A 16,114-nucleotide genomic window follows, 5' to 3' on the forward strand; every position below is an offset into this window, starting at 1 on the left:
CCATTTTGTACTCAAGGTTGGTTTTTGAGTTACAACAATTTGATCAATTATAGTTTGTTTTCTTTTCTGTGCAGCTTCTCATTTTCTTTCTAATTTAAAAGAGTATATTTAACATTCCATCTTAGTGTGATAGCCATGAAGTTTTTGTGTGAGAGAGATAAGAAGGAAGTTAATCTATAACGAAGATCAACAGGAAGAGAAGAGAGCCTTCCCTGGTACCCTTTAGCCCTTTACAGCATTTTACAAAACAATGTAGGTAAGAAAGAAGGCTAATCCGTCACCAGAGAACAAAAGTTACCGCTGCCTAGGTCACAGCTGCTTGTCACAAGAGTCAGGCCCCATGATAGTATTCCTTTACAATTCAAAATAGTTTAAAATTCCAGCAGCCTAGATTTTAAATTACTTATTTTTATATGTTCAATTAGGGGTAGAAAAACTACATAAGAAAAATCATGGAATGTCAGCACAGTAGGAGAAGAAAGAATTCTTGGAATAGAAGTATAAGAGGGAGTTCACACATAGAAACCCTTTCTGTAATGGGGTCAACAATAATTAGTTTTACATTTGCCCCTGAAATTTTTCACACACAAGAAAGAATAAACCTGAGACTGTATTGTCCTTTACCTCAAAGAGCACAATTGGCATTAATATTTGGATTGAGAAGCAGGAATTGTCCAGCATTTAAAGCACCTAACTTGCCAAACACGTAGTATATCTGTATGGTGACTGAGCAAGATTATGGTCAACATGAAACCCTGGGTAAAAGGGAAGAAAATCAAACTTCCACTGGGGCTTTCTACATTTATATGTCATCTTCTTTTACTTTTTCTAGTCAAGTACTGTTACCTCAACTTCCAAATGCAGCCTGGACAGTTTTTCAATTTGCCTAAAAGTTGTGGAGAAGAAAGAGCTGCGATGTTTAGTGCTTTGTGTCTGTATTGCAGTCTGTTTGAGGTGGGAGAAAGCAGGCAGTGCTGAAACTGTAATGTTCAAAAGCTCGAGTTAAACACCCTTCCTGGTCATGCTTAAAAGATGAATGAGTCCCCAGTTCCAATTCTTGGCAGGAGCTGCCTGGCTCTGGATCTGGTCTGAGCACCAAAGAATCATAAAAGTTATGTTACGTTATTGCCTTCTCTTTTTTAATCAAAAATTTTATTGAGATAATCGTAGATTCACATGCAACTATAAGAAGTAATACAGAGAGATTCCACTTGTCCTTTATGCAGTTTCTCCCAGTGGTAACATCTTACAAAATATACTACAATATTGAAACCAGGATGTTGACATTGATGCATTCTGCCTCCTTTATTCAGATTTTCCCAGGTTCACTTGTACTCATTTGTGTGTGTTTGGGCACTCAGCTGTATTGTATTAAGTTGTGTAAGATGTGTAAATATTGTGTTTTGATAATAATTACATTAATTATATTATGCTCCATACAATTTTATAAGCTGTGTAGGTTTTTGTATGTATTACAGTTTTTTTCTAAAAGTTTTATTTTTTAAATTTTATATAGAAGTCTACAATACATTTTGATTTAATTTTTATCTAATGTTTGAGGATTAGGTCAAAGTCAAGGTTTATTTTTCCCCTATAGATGTCCGTTTGCTACATTGAATTTCTTCATCTTAAAAAAAAAATCATTAAAAAAAATCTGTTGGGCATATTTGTGTGGTTCTACTCTCTATTCTTTTCCAGTTATTTATATATTTATTCCTCTGGCAATAACATACTGTCATACTTACTATAACTATTTAGTTAACCTTAATAATGGGTAAAAGGATTCTTTAACAATTTTATTTCTTTTTTTCCAATCTGTATGGCTTTATTTCTTTTTCTTGCCTTATTGCAATGGCCAGAACATCAAATACTATGTTGTATAGCAGTGATAAAAATGACCTTTAAACCTTGCCTCCAATCTCAGGGGGAAACTATTTAGGCTTACTAGCTGTAGGGTTTTTATAGATTATCTTTACCAAGTTGAGATAATTCTCTTTTATTACTAACATGCTAAGAGTTTTTATTGGGAGTGTGTATTAGATTTTATCAAATGCTTTTTCTTTGTCAGTTGATATAATCACATGATTTTGCTTCTTCAGCTGGTAGATAGTTGAATTACACTGATTGATTTTCAGATGAGAAGTGACATTGAAGAGGTAAGAAAGGGAATAGACTTTACAGCACTTTGACAAGGAAATGGAGATATTCAGATGTGATCTGTCACACAGCATGTTCCAAAATGTTTTCTGTGGTGTCTGCTAATAAATGATATATAAAAATATAATTTTATGGTAAAGTTATAGTCGTGTACATAAGGACAGACTATAGCAGCAGACTACATTATGACAGTGGTTCCATAATATTATATGGAACCACACTATACTGATGTAATTTCCATAAGGTTTTGATACCATATTTAAACTCTACCTTTTCTATGTTCAGATGTGTTTAGAAACACAAATACTTACACTATTACAATTATCTACCGTATTCCATACAGTAACATGTTGTACATGTTTGCTCCAGCCTAGGAGCAACAGGCTGGACCATATACCCGAGACGTGTAGCAGGCTGTACCATCTAGTTTTGTGTAAGGGCACTGTAGGATCTTCACACAATGAGGAGGTTGCCTGCTGACAGATCTCTCAGGATGGATTCTTATTGTTCAGTGATGTGTGATTGTACAGTAAGTTCTCACTTAGCATCCTTGATACGTTCTTGGAAACTGTGGCTTTAAGAAGAACAACATGTAACAAAACTAATTGTACCATAGGTTAGTTGATAGAAACAAAAGTTAAGGTTTGATGGCATATTTTTGGTTAGAAAAACATCACCAAACTTCTAAATAAGGACCCCAAACACTTATATTATACATTGAAGTAAATGTGAGCTATTCATACTTCAAAGAAAGATGAATAAAGAGAAGCAAGATAATTATTTACCCAATTATTTAAGTTCAGGGTCTTAGGAGACCAGATTCCATCCCATCAGCTCAGGGTGCAAGGCAAGAACCAACCTGAACAGGACGTCATTCTGTCACAGGGTGCACTCACACACACCGACACTCACCCAGACTGGGACAGTTTATTCATGCCAGTGAACCTAACCTGCTTAGCTTTGGGATGTGGCAGGAAACTGGAATACTTGAAAACCCATGCAGACATGGGGAGGACTTGCAAACTCCAGGACAGTGGCCCCGGCGGGCACCCATTTTTTTTTTCTCATCCATATATATATACATGTGTATATATACATATATGTATATATATATATATTTTTTTTGAGACGGAGTTTCGCTCTTGTTACCCAGACTGGAGTGCAATGGCGCGATCTCGGCTCACCGCAACCTCCACCTCCTGGGATCAGGCAATTCTCCTGCCTCAGCCTCCTGAGTAGCTGGGATTACAGGCACGCGCCACAATGCCCAGCTAATTTTTTGTATTTTTAGTAGAGACGGGGTTTCACCATGTTGACCAGGATGGTCTCGATCTCTTGACCTCGTGATCCACCCGCCTCGGCCTCCCAAAGTGCTGGGATTACAGGCTTGAGCCACCGCACCCGGCTCTCATCCATATTTTAATGAAATATCATTAAATAAGATGACTGTATTTGTGGACCAGTGTAGTTTCAGAAACAGTGGGTTGAACTAAGCTCAATACACTTCTTTGGTGCTGAACTTACCAGAGCTTTTAATGTGCTGTGGTGAGGGATTTCTGTGTCTACAAAATGGGAATAAAATGTGTAGAACGTCCTAATCCTGTTTATTTGTATAACGAACATTTTCCAAGATGTCAGTGGCAATTGGAAGGTGCACTTTGGGAATCATTGCCTTTGGAAATCATTTTGTTAATTTGCATTTCTGACTCAAGGGGTATGATAAAAGGCGTCGCTTACCCGCCGAACTGCAGCTGGCTTCCTAACTGCTGTGATGCTCATTTTATTATGTGTTGAGTGGGGGAAAAATAAATCCCAACGCTGAACTGTGAGGTGTTGAGGTTAAAAGTGTGAGTCTACAGTCAGATATCTGGGTTCAAATCTTCATTTTGCTACCTAGAATGTGAGGGAGGACATTGGGAAAACGGCAGATTACTTTCCTGATGCCTCAGTTTCTTCAAATGTAGCATGACAATAGTAGCAGTTTCTACTCTAATATTTTAAAACCAATTGAATGAAACACATAAAGCATTAGAGAGTGTCAGACACATAGCCACCATCCAACGGTCATGACCTGGCATGTGTATAATCAGAACATTAAGTTAGATGGTTAGTGAGGCATTTGACTGTCGACACTGTTCCTCTGAAAGCATTCATTTGGAACGTGGACCTCAGGGAAGGCTGTTGTAGGATGAGTTAGGAGAAGGTGAATCTCTGGCTCCACACTGGATTCTTTGAGAGCCAGGAATGGTGAGAATGGAGGTGGAGAGCAAGAGGTCACTCTTACAGATATTTTCATGGACACTCTTCAGTACTTGGTGGTTGAATATGCAGTGTAAAAAGGACAAGCCAAAGATGCTATCAAGGTGGAGCCTCTGTGCTGTGGGAGTGGCTTCCATGGATGATGTGTGTCCTGGATATCAATGTGTAAGACAAGATTTTAGTGTTCTAGTTAAAAATGATAGATTCAGCAGGGCACGGTGGCTCACGCCTGTAATCTCAGCACTTTGGGAGGCTGAGGCGGGCAGATCACCTAAGGCCGAGAGTTCAAGACCAACCTGACCAACGTGGAGAAACCCTGTCTCTACTAAAAATACAAAATTAGCTGGGCATGGTGGTGCATACCTGTAATCCTAGCTACTCGGGAGGCTGAGGCAGGAGAATTGCTTGAACAATTCTCGGGAAATTTGCTTGAAAAACCTCGGAAGGTGGAGGTTGCCAAGATCACGCCATTGCTGTCCAGCCTGGGCAACAAGAGCAAAACTCCATGTCAAAAAGAAAAATAGATATTTCAGTTTCTGGTTTTAATAAATGCAGGAAAACTAAGAGTTTCAGCCTATTTATACACACGCCTGAAAACTGATCAGTGTTGGTAAAGGAATGATCTGATTACACAGTTGTACTACAAGGAAAATTATGCCCATGATGCAACTTTGAACTTTGAGGATGTCGCAGCTTTTTATCGAGGGCACTGAAGTGGTGGTATGGTTCCTCTGAGAGGAAATTAAGCAAGAGAAAGGCATGCTGGTGCTCAGAATGAAGAAGAGAAACAATACAAGAAGGAAGAATTGAAAAAGTCCCTAGAGAAATCAATATGCATAAATTAAAGAATGGGAGAAGAGGAAATTGTGATTGCAATAGCAGAGAAAATTTAAGTAAATGGGATCTTAAAATAAGGTAAAAAGGACTTAAAATAAGCCTTTTTTTTAGGGTATAAAAAAAGGTATAAAATATAACACTGCATACATAATTAAAGACTTTAACCCAATCTTGTTTTTATCTTATTTCTCATTTTCTTGTATAGTGCCTGTGGGTCCTAACCTATGGAAACCCAGGAAGCCCTGAATTCCATTATCAGAGGAGAAAATGTCTAAAAACATTTGAACAAAAAACATTTTAATGAGTTGGTATCTTTAGTTGACAACGTATTAAACGTGTATGTATTATTTAGTTAAATATTTTTTCTTCTTTCTATCTTCATTTTTTATGATCTCTTCCTTCAAATTGTCTTTCCAGCAGTCCTTAAACCAGAGCAGTGAACACCATGAATAAGTGGATTTTCCCAGGTAATTCTACCTATTCCTGTGGCAAGCACTAGGGTTTTGAATAAGCCCTAGTCAATGCTTTTGGGAAGAAGAAAGGAAATTAATTTGTATTTGGCTGTTGTGGTAGGCAGAATAACAACCCTCCCAAAGACATCCATATTCTAATCCCTGGAACCTGTAAATCTATGACTTTTCATGACAAAAAGGACTTTGCACACATGACTAAGGTTAAGGACCTTGAGGTGGAGAGATTAGTTTAGCCTGGATTATTCAAGTTTGCCCAGGGTAATCCCAGAGTCTTTAAAGTGGACGAGGCAGGCAGAGTGGGACTCCTGACCTAACATTTTTTGGTTTAAACTACTAAATTTGTGGTAAATCACAGTGGCAAGTAGAGAATGAATATCCCCGCCCCCCACCACCACCTCTTTCCCTCTCTCTATCAGGGGCATAATTTAGGTATTTATTAATACTAAATACCTATACAAATTTAGTAGTATTCATAAATACCTAAATTATGCCCCTGATAGACAGAGGGAAAGAGGTGGTGGGAGGGTGGAGAGAGAAAGAGAGAGAACACACACAAAACGGGAGAGAGGAGAGAGAGAAACCCAGGAACTGCCAGATAAGACAAAGACAGGAAAGAGATAAGACCACTGCAGTACTGCCCAGATAGCTGCGCTGTAGAATTATAAACTGCTTTTGCTTTAGCCAGGGATCCCCAGCCCCCAGGCAGTTGACTGATACCAGTCTGTGGCCTGTTAGGAACCAGGCCACACAGCAGGATGTGAGCAGCAGGGGAGCAAGTAAAGCTGAATCTGTATATACAGCCGCTCCCATGGCTCATGTCACCACCTGAGCTCCACCACCTGTCAGATCAGCTGCAGCATTAGATTCTCATAGGAGCACGGACCCTTTTGAGAACTGTGCATGTGAGGGATCTAGGTTGCGACCTCCTTATGAGAATTTAATGCCTCATGATCTGTCACTGTCTCCCATCACCCTCAGATGGGATCGTTTAGTTGCCAGAAGACAGCTCAGGGCTCCCACTGATTCTACATTATGGTGAGTTGCATAATTATTTCATCATATATTACAGTGTAATAATAATAGAAATAAAGCACACCATAAAGGTAATATGTTTGAATCATCCTGAAACATCCCCCCTCCCTGGTCCACGGAAAAATTATCTTCTATGAAATCAGTCCCTGGTGTCAAAAAGGTTGGGGACCAATGGTAGACCACTAAACTTTGGGGAAGTTTGTGACTTCATGATAGGTAAAGTAGACATAGCATGAACGCGTCTGTTGCAGTGAAAGGTTTTTCTCACTGGTGAAGGGGCCTCACGGGAAGGAACGGGTCGTACTTTTCTGCCTCTGGGCCTCTCCCTGAGGATGATCTGTCAGAGCTATGGCCACCGTCCTGGAGGGGCAGGAAAGAGGACATGCTGTGCTGTGTGCCTGGAGTGGACAGAGGAGCTATGGGCGGGAGCCTCAGGACTGGCCACATTCACCTCGCTTTCCCTTTCAACAAGGCTGGCTGACATTTCCCTCACTAGCAGTGTATTAGACCTGAGGTAGTAGTTAGACGCTCATCAGGAAGCGGGGAAAAAATCTAGACATTGATGCAGAATGGCATTTAAAAGAGAGGGTGAGGGAGTTGCCAGTGTGAAGGCCTTGTACGCACAGGCTTGAAGAGGTCTCCTGAGTTCAGATTGACTTGGAGGTTTCAGGAAATCAGAGGTTCCAGCACTGGAAGAATCCACTGGCCCATCCACAGCTGTCTCCAGCCTGCATGCAGGAATTTCCAGGAAGATCCTGGAAAGGAGGCTGCTTCAAGCAGAGCCCTCAGATCTGCTCCCGCAGCTAAAGAACAACAAGCATACATTTACACAAGTGGAACCGTAAATGTCAGTTCAGCGCAATGAGATCCTCCTTCTCTTCTGATTTCCAGATCTCATGCAAGTGCCTTTTGCGGACAGAATCTCACTTGGAAACCACTGCCAGGGATGCCGATAGGTGCAGCTTCCAGTGTTCCAGCCCCTAGATACCGGGCTCTTGCGGCGGCCATAGCGTTTGTCATCCAAATCAAGACACTTTTGAAAGTGAAATGTGAGTTTGGTAATAAATACAATGAGGTGAATATTGGACTGGTTTCAAGGGGCCCAAGAGACATGATGCAGGAAGCACAGACAGGATGATGCTGCTTGGCTGAGGCAAGCTGGTGCGTCTGGTCAACCATGGGATCCTGCCTCCTTCTGGGATGGAGCAAGGTCCCGGCAGGAGAAAGCTTTATGCTCTCCCTTTGAGCCAGCACTTGTGTTTATTAAGATCCTGTTGGACATTTTGGCATTTCCCTACTACTCTTTAAACTCTAAGTACAAAACTGCAAAATAAGAGTGAAGATCATAGCCAAGCAACAACAGTTTTGTGAACTCTTACTATATGCTGGGCACTGCTCTTGGTACTGGGATACAGCTAGGGGGATCGGCTATCTAGGTTTGCCTGGGGCTCTCCTGGTGTCAGCACTTAACAGCCTTGAGTCCCGGGAAACTACTAGGTACCAGGCAAAAACAGACAGTTGGTCAGTTTATGACAATGGTGAACAATGCAGTCTTCACATCCAGGAACTCATATTCAAGTTGGAGAATCCAGACACAAACACATACACATGCATATAAGACAAAGGGCACAACTTTACATAGAGTGTGCCAGCAGGCTAGAAAGAATTTAAAGTATTTATTTGTATATTAGTTCACCTGTTTATTTTATAAAATGAGCTGTCTTCTGCTCTATCCAGTGGATGAAGGAGCTGGTTCCCTCAGCACAGTCTGGTTTTCAGAACCGCTGTTGACCCCCCTCAAGCAAGTGCAGATAAAGGTGAGTAAGCGCCCTTGCCCTGGGTAAGGCTATGGAAGGACTTTCTCTGGCTGATGCCGCCTATTCTTCCTGAAGCCACATAGCCTTCCGGGCAAAGGAGGCAACTTTTTAAATGGGCTGCATGTCCTGGGAAGAGGAGGATGAGACTCTGGCCCCCTTTGAGAGCCATAATTGTTCAAAGCTTTCTGATGGACGAGGGCAATCCTAACGGAGGCCTGGGCAGAAGACATACCCCGGCCCCTCAAGTGAGCTGGCCACGAGGGAAGGTGGGCTGGACCCAGGGGATGCTGGTCCCTGCTATATCAAGGATGACCCACTGTCCTGGTTTGCCCAGGACTGAGGGGTTTCCTTCAAACCCACAGCCCCCTCAGTGGCTCTGAGGGTGACCATAGAGTTTGTCATCCAAATCAAGACACTGGAGAATGAAATGCAAGGTTGTTAATAAATTCAACATGGTGTATATTGAACTGGATTCAGGGAACCTGAGAGATGTGATGTTAACCTCATCAGATGATGTTGTACCGGATTCAGAGTCCAGGAAGGTGTGGCTGGGGCTGGAGACCCTCCCTCATTCAGGCACCTTGCTAAGGTGGTGGGTTATGGGGGCAGGGACTGTTCTGCAGATGCTAACTAAGCAGTTCATATATGAGCTACCTTGCCCAATTGCAGATGAAAATGTTCTCAGTAAAACATTCTAGAAAGAATATACCTTAATGTAAACAATATGGGTTTTCTGCCATTTTGGAAAATGAAATTTTCTGTAAATAATCTGAGATACAGCAGTATTGAGAGTTCAGGAGGCGAAATAACCTTTTTATCACTGAGAGTGTTGAAAGATCCTCAGTGGACCCTGACAAGAGTGGAGCCCACTGGGCCACAGGTAACACGAGGTGGGGGCTGCCTTCCTGGGCAATCAGCCGTGGCTTAGCCAGGATCTGTGCTGCCATCAATGCGCTGAGGACTGGAGGTCCCACAGCTAGCCAGGCGTGGATCAGGATTTAACACCAAGTCTCTCTGCAAAGCTCACATTCTTTGACTTACAGGATGGCAACTCTCGCCCACTTTACTAAGGAGCCACAATGCAGTGTGTATTGTTATCAAATAGTCACAGCAGAAAGGGATGCAGAATGCCGGGAGAAAGTCATGAGCTTTGTCAGAGGACTGGGACTGTGGGAAGGAGATAGCAGGTATCTGCAGGCCCTTGTTTGTTAAGATAGCTGTGCTGGCTGCTGTTTCCTGCTGTCATTTACAAAAATTCCCAAAGAAGAACTTAGCACTTACCCGGATGTCATGCTTGAGGTCTGGAGTCCTTAAGATGTGTGTGCAAGTATTTATTTCCTTGAAACCTTGAGACTGTCAAGAGAAGGAGGCTGAAAACAGAGGTGGAAGAAGGAAGAGCAGCCAAGGGAGTCGTGGGTGAAGTTTGCTGGGCCCTTGGCAATGCCAAAACCAGGTAAGAACCAGGTGTGGATTTCTGCTCCAGAGAGCACTTTTCACAGCAGTTCATCCATTGCTTACTTTATGGGGATATGTGTGTTGCAAAAAGGTCTTCAGTGATTGATTGTGCAAACATATAACATTTTACAGTGTACTAAGTGAAGACCTTTGGGCAGAGTGCTGTCAACACGTGCCTCATGTACAGCCTTTCAGAGCCTGATCCGCTTAATAATGTAAAAGATTACAAAATTCCAGGCAAATAAATATTTCTGGTGCATTCTCAAAATTGGGTTTTTCCATAGAAGAGCAAGGCAATCCCTCCATTTATTCAAGACTTATTTTATTTCCTTTGATAAATTAGCAAATTTCTTTAATTCCTACAAATTCTTGAGGTACCTTCATGTATATTCACATGGACACACATTTATACCTACATATACATATTCATGTGTAAATTTTGCTGCTCCTTTGAATATGACATATGATAAAGCAACTGAGTCTTTAAAAATTATTTTGCTAGGCAGCTTATTAAATTCTATTCCATTTTATTTGACCATGTTCTCTAGGTGGATCACCTACAAGTCATACATTTTAAATAATTTTCAAGGTTTACGGCTCCGATTCCTTTCTTAAACCTACTACATGTAGTTAAAGCCTTCAGAATGGGTTAAATATTGACAGTGATTGTGACCATCCTTGTCTTATTTGGAAATTGAATTGTGATTTCTCTAGTGTCTCACTATCGAAGTTGCTGTTAGTTTCTTGTAAATTTTCTTTATCATGCTGATGAAATTGCAAAATTGTTATGAGTTTTTCCCAGGAAAGGGTATTTAAATTATCAAGTATCTGGCCGGGCACTGTAGCTCATGCTATTAATCCCAGCAGGTTGGGAGGCTGAGGCAGGCAGATCACGTGAGGTCAGGAGTTCAAGACCAGTCTGGCCAACAAGGCGAAACCCTCTTTCTACTAAAATTACAAAAATTAGCCAGGCATGTTGGTGCACACCTGTAATCGCAGCTACCCAGGAGGCTGAGGCAGGAGAACCACTTGAACCTAGGCAGCAGAGGTTGCAGTGAGCCAGGATTGTGCCACTGCACTCCAGCCTGGGCAACAGAGCAAGGCTCTGTCTCAAAAAAAAAAAAAAAAAAAAAAAAAAAAAAAATCATCAAGTATCTTTTGGCGTTTGCTGGTTGTGTTCATCACAGCTGCCATTCGTTCCTTGAGGAGCCTGAGACGTTTGTTCTGCAGTAGCTCTGGCTTTCTGTGTTTAGTTCGTTGCTTCCTTGTGGTCTCGTAGTGTCCTTTAACTCAGTCTTTTGTTGCCTGTATTTTCTTCCTTTGCTTTCTTTCTTGTTTTTTGTTTGTTTGTTTTTGTTTTCTGAGATGGAATCTCACTCTGTTGCCCAGGATGGAGTGCAATGGCATGCTTTCAGCTTACTGCAACCTCCACCTCCCGGGTTCAAGCAATTCTCCTGCCTCAGCCTCCCAAGTAGCTGGGATTATACACATGCACCACCACACCTGGCTAATTTTTGTGTTTTCAGTACAGAGCTGGTCTTGAACTCTAGACCTCAGGTGATGCACCTGCCTCAGCCTCCCAAAGTGCAAGGATTATAGGTATGAGCCCGCGCCTGGCTATTGCCTGTATTTTGTATGCGCTGCTGGTTACTTCTAGAGGTTTGGCTGCATTGAGGCTCAGCTACCAGGGGAAGAGGACTTCCTAGGTGGCACTGCTTTCTTCCTGATGCATCACGCTGGGAGCCCCTTCATGCCTGGCTGTGCCATATTTAGCGAGATTACGGTTGATCCGAGGGCTCAGGTACTGTCAATCAGCAGCACGTTTCATTATAGAGGTTCCCTATTAACCTTCCACCTCATGGTTTTAGCATCTATTAACAATTGTCTCCATCTATTATTTTGATAGGGGTTGCAAATGGTGACTTAAAAAAATAACTATGATTGTTTTCTCCACTTAGTAGCTAAATTTTTCTATAAAGGGAAACTCGGGTCACCTTGAACTATAATTTGTACAGCAAAGGCAGGGTAAATGCCTTATCTTTTGTGAGAACAGCAAGATATATTAAATTAAGATATATTCTTTCTAGAGTTTTTTATTGAGAATATTTCCTTATCCTTTGTTACAAAGCTAAGTGTTGGGTTCTTTGTATTTATTACAAGATTTCAAGAGCCTCCAAGAAGCAGCAAAATAAACCAGAGAGAATAGACCTCTCCAGAGAAATAACAAGATATCCCCATTGTGCTGCCCTTAAAAGTGGCAAAAGCTAAATAATAAAAATAGAAAAACAAACAAAATAGCAGCTTTATTATGGGAGATGGGTGATAAGGAGGAGGGGTGTGTGTGTGTGTGTGTGTGTGGTGTGTGTGCGTGCGCACCTGTGGACACTGAATTAGGGAGTGACCATGAAAAAGTCATTTGGAGAAACTGCCTCGCCTATAGAACAGCTAGTTAGTGCCATGGTGACCTTAGACCAAAAGAGGAAGGAGGGAACTGACGCCCCCAGCAACTAGGGAAGTGAGGACTGTTGCTGTTTCCTACTGGTGTCAGCAACTGATAAGGTGAAAGGGTATTTCTGCTTTTCAGTTGTTCAAAAAGCCTTTTGTAAGGGTCGTGAAACAATGTTGAAGAAAGGACTCTCGTTCATGTCTGGGTGGTAATCTTCGGTAATCTTCATTCTGTCTCACTACGTTCCCTCCTCACATCCGCTGGTTCTGCTGGTTGGAACATTTAGGACATCTGTTCTCTGGAAGGATAGGGCAATTTCATTTGTCCCAGGTTATTTTTGTTGTTTGTTTTTTAATGTATTATTGCTCGTGTGATATTTCAACACGTCCCCGATTTGCTGAGTAACATTTTGTAGTTCTCTGTTGGGGGGACAGTGTTGCATCCTCGGGGCCAAGATTTTGGGATGCCTGTGTTTCTTTGCACACGATACAAAGCTAAGTGTTGGGTTCTTTGTATTTATTACAAGATTTCAAGAGCCTCCAAGAAGAAGCAAAATAAACCAGAGAGAATAGACCTCTACTTCTTTTGATGGAGGAACAACAAAAGATATCTCCATTGTGCTGCCCTTAAAAATGGCAATAGCTAAATAATAAAAATATAAAAACAAAATAGCAGTAGCTTTATTATGGGAGATGGGTGATAAGGAGGAGGTGTGTGTGTGTGTGTGCACGGGCCCGTGGACACTGAATTAGGGAGTGACCATGAGAAAGTAATTTGGAAAAACTCCCTAGCCTTAATCAGTCTGGATTTTGTAAGTCAGGACATAGGCAAAAGAAAGTTTCAAGCCTGCTGCCCGTAGGTGTGGGCAGCAGCTACTGTCATGATAGACAGGATTTGTATTCACCCCATTGTGAACCTCGTGGGTAGACAGTGACTGTTTCAGCCAGTGGGTGAGGTTCACTTCAGGGCCCATTGAATAATTTTGAGGAAGAGTTTTGACTCAAAAGAAAATTTGCTTTTGGGTCCGTCGTGCAAAAATCAGTGGGTGTTTTGGGTCAAGGCTGTTTTTGTCTTCTTCAAGGAGAAAATCAAAGGTGAGGCAAAAAGCAGGCCCGATAATGGCAGATTGGAAACAAGATGAAAACCTAACAGATGGAAGTCATTGCAAGGCTTCGTCCTCATTCAACAGACGCCGATTGAGCACCTGACATGGGCAAGGGCAAGGATCTGATAGAGCAGGGGATGAGGATTTACCTGGGTCTGGAAGTGCCTATAAGGCTGTAGTACAACATGCAGCAGTGAACAAGCATCACAATAGGATGTGGTAAATGTTTCAGTGAGGACATATTTGGGGTTCTTAGGAAACTCCCAGGAAATTTACAGGCTACCTAATTCACTCTTGCGGGCCCCAGGGAGAGTATCTTATAAGATACACTTGAGCTGAGACCTGCTGGATAGGAGAGGGATAAAAGAAATCAAGGTGAGGAACTCCACGTGCAAAGGCCCTGCCCTATCAGAGCGTTGTCCTCAAATTACACAACGTTAGGTGGATGAGCAATATAGGCTAGGAGTGAGCAGAAGAGTTATAAGACATTAACACTGGAAAAATGGCCCCAGTCAATCACACAGGCCTTGCAGGTCAGTAAGACATTTGGATATTCTCTTGAGGACAGTGAGGCACTGAAGGGAGTGACGAGTCAGGCAGGTGTGTTAGAAGGCTACCTCTGGCCCACAATAAGGCTCAGTAAACACGTGTCATGAGAGGCAGCACAGCACTTTCTTCTCCCTTGCTTTCAGACACGCAGTGGTCCAGCGGAAGAGACAGGTCCTGTACCTGTGATGCATAATCAAATGTGCAGGTAGAGCAGCCCCGTGAGTGCCTTCTCACCTGTCAAATGCAGTCCTTCCTAGTCTCTCCATGAATTTTACAAACGAAAGCCTCAGCCACAATCCTTCATAAGGTGGTTTAACCAGCAGGGACCCTCCATAACCTAATAAATCAAAGGAATCAATAAATCTGACTCTGCCATGGTCTGGTGCAGCTAAAAAAAAAAAAAAAAAAAAAAAAAAAAAAAAAACTATTGTGTTTCTAAGAGACAAACTGCTAAACATGCAGTTAGTTCTCAGGAAACACAAACTTGTGTGCTTTTTCTGTCGCAGAATGGGAGGCAAAAAAAGAGTATCTAGAAAGACCAAAGCATACTTAGATACAGGCAGAGATAAGAAAGCTTCCTGACTTAAAGAGACAGCTGAATCTAACAGGCTTTGATTGGCAGGAAAAAAAACAACAGGGAAGGAAAAGGCAAAGAAACCAACTCTGATTTCGGCGGGCGGGGCGTGTCGTTTCCATTCAGAGCAGGAACAAAGGAGAAGTGCATCCTTTCAAATTGTAGACTCTTAGCGGAAAAGAGGGACAAAACTCTATCTGCGTTTGGAATGAGTCTGAGTAGCTGCAATGGTACAGTTGCTCCCCAAAGCAGGTAAACTTGACTTCAAAAAACCCCGCTTCATGAAATATTAGTGCTTTACTTCAGTTGCTATCTGAAGTTCTGGTAGAGAAGAGCACAAGAGCACAGAGTCAGCTCCCAATTGGGCTGAAAGCTCCCCGCAGCTCCTGCCGTGCTAATTAAGAGAGGGAGCAGCAGGGAGCTTGCGGTGACCAAGAGAGGGTGAGGGTAAGAGACCTCGGTAAACAGGATACGATAAAAGCTTAAGACACAGATGGGAAGAAGCGTTAGAGGGAGCAGCACTCACATCTCAAGGTTAGTAACCTTCTCAGAAAAAAGACTGGATGTGTCTGAGCTCACACTTTTTAAATTAATCGTGTGTGAAAGGGTGGGGGCTGCCAGTAAAACCATGGTAAGTTGATGCAGCAGGAAAAGGGAGCTGCTGGAAAACGCTGGAAGAAGTTAACTGCTTGGTGTTCTGTAAACTCTTAGTTTAATGAGGGGTGCCGTTTGCAGTAAAAGGGTGCCATTTAAGTACTTCTTCTCAGTCTGTCTCTAGAATTGTATTTATAATACATCTGATAGTAAAGTTCTTGAGAATAAGAAAACTGAGCAAATTTTACCAGCCTCTGGTCTATCAAGCTAAATCTTCCTTCTCTCCAGCAAGACTGAACAAGGGTGAACTTAAATAATAAATGTCTGTGATCCAAAGATTTGATGAACTTAAATAATAAATGTCCATGATCCAGAGATTTATTATCCTACTCAAGGGTTGGGAAACTTTTCCTGTAAAGGGCCAGATAGTTCATATTTACAGTTTGTAGGCCATGTGGTATCTGTCACAACTTAACACCTCTCGGCTAGTGCACCGTAGCACAAGGGCAGCGGTAGGCGACACATAACCAAATGAGCGTGGCCGGGTCCCACTAAGCTGTTGGTGGAAATCAGACAGTGGGCTGCATTCTGCCCTCAGGCTATAGTTTCAGAACCCTGTCTTAGAGCATCCCTGCTGAACCCCAACTGGAGTCTCTGTGTTGACTGGAAGTGGGGTTCTACTGGTCACTCAGCAGTAGCCTCACTCCTGGGGACATGTGTATGAGTTGCCAAAGTTCTCAGGGTATCATGGTCTAGAGGAGACCATGTGGCCCGCATTGGAAAGATTCTTTCAATGAGATTATTTGAGGAAAGGAG

At 42.2% G+C, this 16,114-nt stretch overlaps 1 protein-coding gene across 5 annotated transcripts in view; it reads left to right on the forward strand.

The window, feature by feature from the left end:
- Positions 1 to 9,255: 9,255 nt before the first annotated feature.
- The window catches only part of CD226 (CD226 molecule), a 115,991-nt gene continuing 109,132 nt past the window's right edge, over positions 9,256 to 16,114 (forward strand). For 2 of the 5 annotated variants that reach the window (XM_074383259.1, XM_074383258.1), the window contains exon 1: positions 9,258 to 10,028. Coding sequence is in view for 2 of the 5 variants with exons in the window: in XM_074383258.1 (XP_074239359.1) it covers positions 10,016 to 10,028 (13 nt within the window). In the remaining 3 variants the exon portion in view is untranslated. Of the gene's footprint in view, positions 10,029 to 13,954; positions 14,957 to 14,987; positions 15,239 to 16,114 lie in introns of those variants that run through there. The other 3 variants (XM_074383262.1, XM_074383261.1, XM_074383260.1) reach the window with 3 other exon arrangements.

This window comes from Saimiri boliviensis, chromosome 13, assembly GCF_048565385.1.
Source record: "Saimiri boliviensis isolate mSaiBol1 chromosome 13, mSaiBol1.pri, whole genome shotgun sequence".
Lineage (NCBI taxonomy): Eukaryota > Metazoa > Chordata > Mammalia > Primates > Cebidae > Saimiri > Saimiri boliviensis.